At 38.2% G+C, this 11,661-nt stretch overlaps 1 protein-coding gene across 1 annotated transcript; it reads left to right on the top strand.

The window, feature by feature from the left end:
• The first annotated feature begins 1,215 nt into the window (after positions 1-1,215).
• On the top strand, positions 1,216-1,790 carry LOC147474903 (uncharacterized). The gene is made up of 2 exons (XM_086585226.1): positions 1,216-1,451; positions 1,517-1,790. Exons 1-2 carry the CDS (start codon positions 1,216-1,218, stop codon positions 1,788-1,790), a joined length of 510 nt encoding a protein of 169 aa, XP_086441352.1.
• The last annotated feature ends 9,871 nt before the right edge of the window (positions 1,791-11,661 follow it).

Below are 11,661 nucleotides of genomic sequence, written 5' to 3'. Positions count from 1 at the left end.
AGAAAGAAATGAAAGAATTGCAGAAGCATCGCCGGTACCTGAAATACCGATACCACAACCCATCACCAAGGAGATAATACAAGAGATGATGCAAAAGCAGTTAGGAAACCAACTTCTAGAGAAAACTTCAGCTTCGATAAGGAGACTAGCAGATGATGTCGGTAGAAATCCGATACATTAAAAGTGTCAAGATGATGCCCATTCCACCGAAGTTCAAACTTCCTAAATATACGCAATACGATGGACCATCTATTCGGATATCAACACCAGTTTTTGATATACAAAGGAACGGTCTATCTTGACTCTTTATTATGCAAGTCCTTCTCTTCAAGTCTGAAGGGGAAGGCGTTGAAGTGGTTATGTTCTTTATAGGAGAGGTCAATATCATGTTATAGGGAGATTGAGGAGAAGTTTTTGACCAATTATGGTCATCAGCGAGTAAAACCCAAGCAAGTGTCAATTTTGTTTCAGCTCAAGCAAGGGAAGAAGGAGTCTCTGAAAACCTTCTTGTCGCGTTTCAAGGCAGAGGCACAACTCGTAGAACATTTAGATGAATCGGAAATGACAGCAGTCATGGCATTTCAGACAGGGCTTATTCCGGGATCCGATATGCACAAGTATATGCTTCGAAAGGATATTAAAACTCTGAGAGAGTTGTATAATAAAACTGAAAAAAATGTGCAAGTTGAAGAAGGCATTCTGACAGCATCGGTTCAACCAGTGTTACAGGTATCGGAATCAAATAAGTCTGCTAAGGAGGAGAACTATAGCAAATCCGATAAGAGGAAATCGGCAGATTCTTATCCGAAATCAGAAAACCAGCCGTCACAGAAAAAGAGGTTTGAAAGATCACTAAAAGAGGAGTTAGATCCAAGTAATTATATCACTATTAATACTACAGTGGAGGACATTTTAAGGAGGGTGGGGAAAGAACCTTATTTCCAGCATCCGACTTACAAGCTTCGAGAAATAGATGATAAACCCTTCTGCAGTTTCCATAAGGTGAAGACTCATGAGACAAATAAGTGTCTATAGCTGCTCAGAGAAGTGGGCAGATTAATGCAAGATGGAAAGCTTCGGGAGTTCAGAGCGGATGCTAGACCGGAAGTAACAGCTATAGTGAATGATAAGCCCTTAAGGGTAATCAATATGATATATAAGGGGGTTATCCCATAGAAAAAGATTATAAGGGATAAAATCCGAAAGATATCAACAATGAAAGAGGTGCTAGAAGTGAACGTAGAGTCGATACCGGTGAACCCTGCATTAGTATTGGCAAGTATACCTGGAGCTATTATGTTTGTTCCTGATGATCTATCGAAAGTAATGTTACCTCATGATAATGCTTTGTTGATTACATTAAAGATATCAGGATATGATGTGCAAAAGGTACTGGTTGATTGTGGAAGTTCAGTCAATATTCTGTTTTGGAAAGCATATACGGGTATCGGGTTTGATGAGTCACATCTGAAAAACCGCAGTTTAATTTGTTTGGTTTCAATGGAACCTCTATTAGGCCAGCTGGGGAAATTAAATTGCCAGTAAGGGCAGGTCCACAGACAATTATGACTAAGTTTATAGTTATCAAGCATTATTCAGATCATAATGCTATTTTGGGAAGAAAGTGGATATATGTTATGAGAGCAATTCTGAGTACTTTCTACCAGGTTATCAGATTTCCGACTGCTTATGGGCCACATGAGATAAGAGGTGATCAGTCAGAATCTGAGAAATGCAATTTTGTTACTGTGAATGGTATGATGAAAGAGAAAAAAGTAGACACTGGGTGAGTCTCGGAAGACACCAGATAGCAATTAACATAAGTTTTATCTCCAAAGTCCGATACCAAGAAACGTCAGGAAGATTTTAGGTTTATATCGGAGATGAAGACAGAGTTGGAAATGGTTCCAAGCAAAACAATGGAAGAAGTACAAAAAGTCAATATCGGTCAGGACAATGAAAGTTGCTTCACTTTTATCGGAGTACAGATGAGTGCAAATATTAGACAAAATTTGGTGGAGTTCTTAAGGACAAATAAAGATGTATTCGTTTGGTCGATGGCTGATCTTCCGGGTAGTATCAATCCTCTTATATGTTCTCATAAGTTGAATATGTGAGAAAGAGCAATTCCAATACATCAGAAACATAGGAGGGTCAACCCGATATATGCAAATGCGGTACAAAATGAAATTTAGAAGATGTTGGAATGTAGAATCATCAGGGAAATCGATAATTTAGAATGGATAGCAAATATTGTTGTTGTCCCAAAGAAGAATGACAATGTTAGAATCTGTGTAGATTTCACAGATGTTAACAAGGAATGTCCCAAAGATTACTATCCGATGCCAAGAATTGATGAATTGGTTGATCGAACAGCTACGTTCGAGTTGTTGAGTTTTTGCGATGGGCATTCAGGATATTTTCAAGTTATAATGCCAGTATTGGACCAACTGAAAATAACGTTCGTTGTGGAAGGCGGTCTTTATTGTTTCATCAGAATGCCATTTGGTCTAAAAAATGCTGGAGCAACGTATCAGAGGTTGGTCGAGAAAATGTTTAGACATTTGATTAAACATATTGTGGAAGTATATGATCTTAGCACTTTTCAGTGTTTTTAGAAATTTACTTACTACGTGCTAAAACTCAATAATTCCTTACTAACTGTTTTTCTTTTAGAATGTCAATCTAGTTCAAGTAGGGATTTCGTTCCAACTTCTAAGACAAGAATCTAAATGATCACAACTGAAATCTACACCTTGGAGAACTAAGTGAGAAGGATTTGATAGATAGATTTTTTTTTACACAAGTTATCTAAAATTTGTAAGTTTGTTTTATAGTTAAATGAAAGAGAGAGAAAGATAGGGAAGGATTAATCCTACTCATGCAAGGCCTAGCTACAAGTCTTTTAAAAACAGGTCACTACCATCTCAAATCCCTAACATAATATACCTATCTCTAAACATATCATGCTAGCATGTCCTAGTTCTACTTTACAACAGTTGATAAGATATTTGTCAATCTCTGTCATTTTGGGACAGGATGAAAAATAGAACCTAAGTCTTTTAAGTTGTGATTCTGGAATCCTAAATTTGTTGCATAATCCTCACATAAGCATCATTAACCCTCCCCTTGGGAGAGTTTTAGCTCATGATCCTAGGATTTGATTAAAACTACAAGTAAGATAAGTAAAAAGAGATAGAAAGAAGAAATGAATACAAAGCCAACTAATTACCTAAGGAAAACAAAAGTTTTTATTCAAGAACTAGAAGGTGTAGTCCTCCATTAACAAGTTACAAGCTTTTTTTTTTTTTTTTTTTTCTTAAAACTAAAAACTAAAAACTAAAAGTAAAGACATGGAAGTAAATGAAAAGTAAAAGTCAAGGAAGTAAAAACTAGCTAACTCCCAAAATCAGCCCCCCTTTACATAAGAGAGCCTTTTTCTCTTCTCCCACGTGAAACACTCTCCTCTCATTTATTTTTCACTTATCCACAACTAACCCCCATTTGACACCTTTCATTTTTTTAGATAATCATCACCTAAATCCAACCAACTCATTAACTTCATGCAAGGTGTCAAATTTGCACCAATTATTTGCACCTTTGTCTTGACTTGCATGATGACTCATCAAATCTTATGGGCCCGCCTAGTGGGTCCACGTGCAGTGTCTAGTGGCAGTCCGGTCTTTTGGATTTTTTACAACTTCTCGCATATGCGTAGAGTTCGTCGCACTGATCGTCAGAGCAGCTCACTCGTCGCATTCGGAGTCCTGGTTCAAGAGATATGAGCTTCGGAAGTTTGACGCTTACGTAACGCGTAATCCCGTTTATTTGGATTACGTACTATTTGAGTCTTTGGGCTTTAGTCTGGATTTGTTGGGCTTCATATGGGCTTGATCGGAAGGCATGTGTATACTTCTTATTCCGTGCTTAAATGCTGGCTTTATCATAATTTTTACATTAGTTGCTCCAACCTGCAAAAAGCACAAAGATGCGATTATTTCATGATTATTAAGCACAAAATTGACCGAAATGTTATGTCTCTACGGGTTTTAATAATATAGTTTTAGGTGCTTATCAGTATATATCGATGATATGGTGATAAAATAAAAAAAAAGCAGATGATCATGTTAAAGACCTCGATACGGTGTTCTAAATATTCAGACAATTCAACATGAAGCTCAACCCTGAGAAATGTACTTTTGGTGTAAGTTCAGGGAAATTTCTTGAGTATATAGTCACAAAGAGAGGTATCGATGTTAATCCATACCAGATTCGAGCTATTCAGCAAATGCCTTCTCCGAGTACTAGAAAGCAGATACAAAAGCTGACAGGAAGAATTGCAGCTTTGAATAGGTTCATATCAAGAACTTCTGACCGATGTAAACCCTTATTCAAGTTGTTGAAAAAGAATACAAAGTTCATATGGGAGGAAGAATGTGAATGGGCATTCTCGGAATTAAAAAAGTATCTCCTAGAAGTGCCAACTTTGATAAAGCCAGAGGAAGGTGATACTTTATTTTTATATTTAGCGGTATCTGACTTTGCTATTAGTTCGGTACTAGTAAAAGTAGAAGATAAAGTTGAGAGACCTGTTTATTTTCAATCCAAAACCATGCTTGAGGCTGAAACCCGATATTCGATGCTCGAAAAATATGCATTAGCTCTCCTCTATTCTACTCAAAGGTTGAAACCTTATTTCCAATCCCACTCAGTTATTGTCATGACTAATCTTCCTTTAAAGCAAACTTCAGCCAAGACAGCTAAGTCGGGAAGAATGACGAAGTGGTTAGTGCTTATTGATGAATTTGGAATTGAATATAGGAATAAGGTTTAAAAAAAAAGCCAAGTCTTGCATATTTTTAGCATATTTTCCCGCTGAAGATGAAAATTGGAAAATTGAAAAAGATGGTTGTTTAAATCTGCAAGAACTTGATGATGTGATGGATGAAGATGATCCATGGGCCGGTACAAATGGGTGGAGACTTTTTGTCGATGGTTCATCAGGACAAAAAGGGTGTGATCGGAGTTGTTCTGATAACACCTAAAAATCAAAGACTAGAGTCAGCAGTTACTCTGGGCTTTTATGCATCTAACAATGAAACATAATATGAGGCATTGATAACAGGATTGGAAATGGCTAAATCGCTAAATATCAAAGAATTATCTGTGTTTAGTGATTCTCAATTAGTGGTAAGCCAAATCAATGGAGGATATTCAGCAAAATGCGATAACATGATCAATTATTTGAACTTTGTTAGATTAAAGCTAAAAAACTTCAGTAAAATTAAATTTCAGCACTTCGATCGAGGAGAAAATCGACATGCAGATGCTTTGGCATATGTCGATGCTATGCTTGAAAATACAGAAGGAGGTCTGTTACACATTGGTGTTCAACATAGCCCAAGTATCGATACGAAACATTCAGAGGTTGTGGAAGTAGATACGCTGGGGGCACCATGGTTAAGAAGCTATGTTTCATTTTTGTCTAAAGGTGAATTACCAGAAGATAAAAATGAGGCTAGAAGGGTAAAAGCAGGAGCTAAAAGATATTTGTTAATTGATGATGAGTTGTACCGAAAAAATCCAGGTGGACCATATTTAAAATGTATATCGCCGGCCGAGGCTATCCAAATTATTGCAGAGATGCACGAAGGGGAGTGCGGAAATCACTCGCCCGGGAGATCATTAGCTAATAAGATAGTGAGGCAAGGATACTTCTGGCCACAGATGCGAAGAGATTGTCTTCGATATGCAAAGAGGTGTATCCAATGTCAGAAGCATGGACACGCCATTCATGTTCCAAGAAGAAGCGACTGTGTATCAAACCTATGGCCATTTACCTTATGGGGGATGGATATTGTTGGCCCACTAATACCTGGGATTATGGGGGATGGATATTATTGGCCCACTAATACCTGGGAGAGGTAAGAAAAGATTCATGCTTGTTGTAACTGACTACTTCACTAAATGGGTAGAGGCTATAGCTTTTCAACATATCAAAGAACAAGATATCATCAGTTTTATGTTTGAAAGAGTGGTTTGTCGATATGGTTTACCGTATGTCATCATATCGGATAATGGTCCTCAATTCATTGGAGGTAAAGTGAAAGATTTTCTAGAATCATACAAGATTAAGCACTTCACATCGGCACCTTATTATGCTCAGGGCAATGGGCAAGTTGATGCGACAAATAAGACTATTATGGATAATATCGAAAAGAAGCTAGAGGACAAGAAAGGCTTATGGGTCGACGAGCAAAATAGTGTGCTATGTAGGCATGCATAACAACTTTAAGAGTAGCTACGGGGGAGTCGCCATTTACTCTGGCCTATGGTATGGAAGCAGTTACTCCAGCCAAAATGGTGGTATCGACATCCAGAACAATGCTTGTAGAAAAAGGGCTGAATGACCAAGGGATGCATGCAGAGGTACTAAACTTGGAAGAAAAAAAAGAACAAGCAAGAATAAAACTTGATTCTTATCACAGACAGCTCAGAAAAACATTCAATAAAAGGTCAGAGAGACAAGTTTCCAAGAAGGCAACCTAGTACTGAAAGAGGTCACTAAAGCGACAAAAGAAAAGGGAGGTGGAAAGTTATTGGCAAACTGGGAAGGACCTTACATTATCCATAAGGTTGAAATAAATGGGGCATACTATTTGGAAGAATGCTGATGGAGAGTTACTACCAGAACCTCAGAATGTCAATAATCTGAAGGTATTTTATCAATAATGTATTTTTCAATTTTATTGAGTAATGAGCTATGTAGCAAGAATATTCAATTCAATAAAAAGTTTCAAATTCATAATGCAATGATGTTATAATATTGTGTATGATAAGAGCCCAAAACTGTAGTTTTAACCCTTTAACAGTCATACTTTTGGACCAATTATGTGAGTAATAATTAAGAGTTAACACTGATTACGTGTTTTTATGCATTTCAGGTTTCAAAGTCCATTATGTGTAGAAATGTGCCACTTTAGTGAGATAAAGGAGAAAAGGTCGGTTACTAAGGAGTTTCGTGATTAAAGGCCAAGATTCAAGAAGATAAAGCCTTCCTAAAGCCCGGTCAAAAGCTGAAAAGTCGACACGGGTGAAGAAAACAAAGACACAAGTCGTGAGAACTTCCGAAAGCCGTATCTTTGGACTCAGACCTCGGAATTGGGCCTACCTTATGTCAAAACGACCGGCTCGGAAAGAGATTTCCAATGGTCTAAGCCTTAACCCAATCAGAGGAGCAAAAGTGGACGAAAAGTCTGTGGAGGCCAACTATAGCTGAAGAGGTCTTTTTGGGCTAAAAGAATTGGGTTTTGGGCATGATTCTCTGGCCCAAAACATGGCTCCAAGCCCATGCACGATTTTTGGATCTGAAAGTATAAAAACCAAAGTTTAGCTCTTTGTTAATGGTAGCTAGTTAGACCTAAAATAATATAGATAATTATAGATCTGTTTTCATTAATTAAATTAAGCTTTAGTTCCATTTTCAATTCTTGTTTTAGATTAAGTCTTTGAATCATTGTTCTTGATTGATTAGATAAATAAAATAGTTGTTTTCTCAATTTCGAATTGTGTTATTTCAATTTATAGATCTGATTTTAATTCTTGTTGATTATCATTCCGTGTAGTTTAAATAGATTGAACCATTGTTAGTTAATTTAGTTAAGTTAGAATTTTAATATGATGTGTAGTTATAATGAAATGGGAAATGATGGTTTGATGACTCAAGGCTAAAACCTCCATTAGAGGGTTTGATGAAGCCTTGATGAAAACTTAGTGGTATAGTGTAGAAACATTGTAGAATCTATTCCAATCTAGAAGGTCGTGATTCGCCATGAGAATGGGTGGGCGACCTCACATGCTAGTTAGTACTTTCGGTAGAAATGCCATGAACACTAGGGATTAGAACTTCGAATTTTTCTTGCCGTAAGAACGTAAGAATCGAGATACAAGAATCTATGTTAGGCTATTAAGTTGGATTCGAGGTGGATTCAATTCCCTCTAATCCTTTATCGATTCAAGCACAATCATATTTCCATAGCATTCGTAGTTAAATTCAAGTAATCAAATTCAGTAAGTATCGTAGTATATCACCTTCGTAAAGCTCTCATTGACTTAAGACTGATTAATTAGATTAGAAAACAATTCCATGCTAGAGCACTAGGAGTGGAACGAACCTCTTACTCCACTATCTGTTCAATAGAAAGAGAGTAGAAACTTTGATAAATATAGACACGTACATAGTTTTAGTTTACTTACGTTTTGAGTTCATCGTTCATTTCGTAGGTAAGCTATTAATTTTTATCTTTATCAAATGGCGTCGCTGCCATCTTAGTTGCACTTTAGCATTGTTTTCATAGTAGAATTAGTCATTTTTAAGTCCCATTAAACCCACCCACCCTTGTTGGATTCATCCGTGGTTATTCGTTTTGCCGTTGAAAAATTCGGGTGAGAATTACACGGAGCGCGGCGCTTTATAAAGGAGCTGGCGCGCTGCGCCTATAGTCGGACTTGGCTTGACCACCGCCCTCATACTAAAGCGCGACCGCCCTCATACCAAAGCGACCCACTTATCTTGGACAAGGAGCTGACGGCGACCTCTATGCAAAATTTTGCGGATTTCTACAGGTTTGTTTGAACCCGATTTTTAAGTTTTTTTGGTGTTCTAACTTGTTATTTACATCGAACACGTAAACAAAGGACGCTTATTCATAAGCGAAAGCAAGGACGCTTTATCAGGTATTCCTTTCTTCCATACCTCGCATCTCCGGTTAGAGGTTCATACTAATATATCAAGATTGTTTGGATTGTTTTCGTGTTTAGACTTAGACTTGCATGAGATTAAGGTGCGGTGGGAGAAAACACCGAGCGTAATTAACCGTCAACAAACAAACATATCGAGTATACCAATCACAACACCTCTAACTACTATCCCACCAACCATACGACATAATGGGTGAAGAAAGAGAGACTCCTCTCTCCGACTTCTACAAAGCTTTGGCGATAGCCCTAAATCTTGCATCGTTCTAGCGGACCGATTGGGGATTTTGAATCCCCCAAACATATTTAATTTGTTACCCATTTTCCATGGTTTAGGCCATGAAAAACCTTACCAACACATGCGTAGGATTGAACAAGTCCTTACAACATTCCATCATCCTACGGTTGGTGCGGAACAAATTAAACCGAGGGTATTTCCCTTCACCTTAGCCTATAAAGGCGTCTTGGTTAAGCGCTGGCGCCTAACTCTGTGGACTCGTGGGCTAAACTTGTTGACTATTTATGGAACATTTTTACCCACCCCTAAAAAGACGGATGAAATGCTTTCCAAGATTCATTTCTTCCCACGTAACCCTCATGAATCATTTTCTCGAGGCTTGGAATCGTTTCACCGACCGCTAATAGAGTGTCCACACCATAACCTAGCAAAAGACCGTTAGTTCGTGCCTTTTTCAAAGGACTTCAACATCACCATAAAGAAGTCCTTGACATAATGAATGGGGGTAGTTTCCTAAGTAAAGGAGCCCGGAGGCTTACAAATTTTAAAAGAACAAACTAAAACGCAATAACAATTGGTTGGGAGTGATGATGATCCCCCCGCTCGCTAGTTCGTCTTCAACAGTTAAAGCCGCCGGTATGTTTGAGATGAAACCCGATCCAGAACTTAAAAATTTAATCGAATCTCTAACTAAAAAGGTAGAGGCTATTTCTATTCAATAAAAACATATTCCCGTCATGAATGTCAACTCCAACCCATGTAATTTCTGTTTGAGTCCTGAGCACCCTGACTCCTATTGTCCTCTCGCCTATGAACAACAACAATTAGAGCAAGATAATGTTTGCTCCATTAATAACTATCCTATTCCTAATGCCCCATGGAGACAACATCCCAACTTTAGTTGGCGAAACAATCAACAAGTTACAACTCCAGGGTTTAATAACCAAAATGTTAGGCAAACAAACAACTATAATCAAGCTCCACCTAGGCAAGGGCAGGGGACAAGGTCGGAAATTATAATAATTATAACAACCAAAGCGCTTAACCCGACAAGGTGTAGCACAAGGTCGAGAATAATTATAATAATTATAATACCAATAGAGGTATTGTTAGGTTAACAATAGTAACTATCAAAACCCACCCATAAATAATCAGCGTGAGATAGTTCGGTCGCGACTACGTGACTACTACACCTACACAACCGGACCGTATCGGCGCCTTTATACTGAGGTTACCCAACAACTTTTCCAATCAATGACTCAATCAAACCAACAGATATTACAATCCATAAATCGGGGCATACAACGGTTAGCCCAAGAGAAAGCCCAACCAAAAGGCGTGTTTCTAGGACAAGCGATATCAAACCCTAAAACAACAAACACGACCTTTGAGGTAAACGGTAATACTAGTGCGGAAGCGACAATAGTAGGTGACCTAAATGCCATCACCACTCTCACTCGGAAAAGTGGTTGATAACAAAGTAACTATGCCTATAGTTATCCCATGATACTCCTACACGGATATCGAACTAGATCTTGAAATAGAAACCGAAGAACCTACCACTTTGTAGAGGTACCGGTTAAACCACAACCTAAAAACAAAAGCCAAGGTTACACATCAAGTCGAGCCATACGCTAAATATAGAGCTTTTAAACCACCATTCCCTCAAAAATTAGCCATGCTAACCGGGGATACCAACTTCGAGGAGATTAGGAGCGTTTTCAAAAATCTAACGATAAACCTTCCTTTTTCGAAGCTATTAAAAGCTACCTAATCACGCTTAAGTTTCTTAAAGAGTTGTACACTACTAGGCGTAAGACCAACATACCTAAAGGCGCCTTTTTAACTGAACAATTCCCCAACTTTATCCGAAAATAATGGAATTGTTAAGTACAAGGACCTCGGTCGATCCCCATTGTAAAATGCACCTTAGAAGATTCCCACACGACGGCTTTATTAGGACGGGGGCGAGTGTTAACTTACTCCCGTATTACTTGTATAAACAAATAGGTCTACAGGAAATGCAACCTACAAAAATAACGCGTTGCAATTAGCGGACGTGTCTATTAAGTATCCTAAGGGTGTAGTGGAAAACGTGCTTGTAAAGGTTTAGGATTTCTACTATCCTGCGGATTTTGTTATCCTCGATACGTGAAAGTAAGCTAATGACTCAGACCGATCATCTTAGCCCCCTTTTTAGGAACCGCCAACGACTTATTAATTGCCGCGATGGTAAGATGTCCTTATCTTTTGGCCATCTCACGGTTGAGGTAAATGTTTTTAAAATGATGAAACAGTTACCAGATTCGTCTATAGATGGGGAGGTTAGCATGATCGAGAGCTTAGCTCAAGATTATTTTAACAACACGTTTCCTGAAAACAATATGTACAAATTCCTTTCTTTGTAAATGACTCCTACTTAGAGGAAGTCAACACCATCCTTGAGTCCACACCAATTGTAGACACTTCGGTTGCTCCACATATTGAGTATGAAGACTTGCTACCTAAGCAAGTATTCATTATGCAAAATGAGGACCCCGACGAAACATCTATTGATTTTCCTCCCACCCCAGTGCTTAAACCCCTTCCCCCAGAGTCAAAATATATTCAACTCGATCCGGATGGTAGTCATCCGGTAATTATATCTTCTCTGTTATCTATGGATG

Source organism: Coptis chinensis, chromosome 9 (assembly GCF_015680905.1).
Source record: "Coptis chinensis isolate HL-2020 chromosome 9, ASM1568090v1, whole genome shotgun sequence".
Classification (NCBI taxonomy): domain Eukaryota; kingdom Viridiplantae; phylum Streptophyta; class Magnoliopsida; order Ranunculales; family Ranunculaceae; genus Coptis; species Coptis chinensis.
This window is presented reverse-complemented; position numbering and strand designations above follow the sequence as displayed.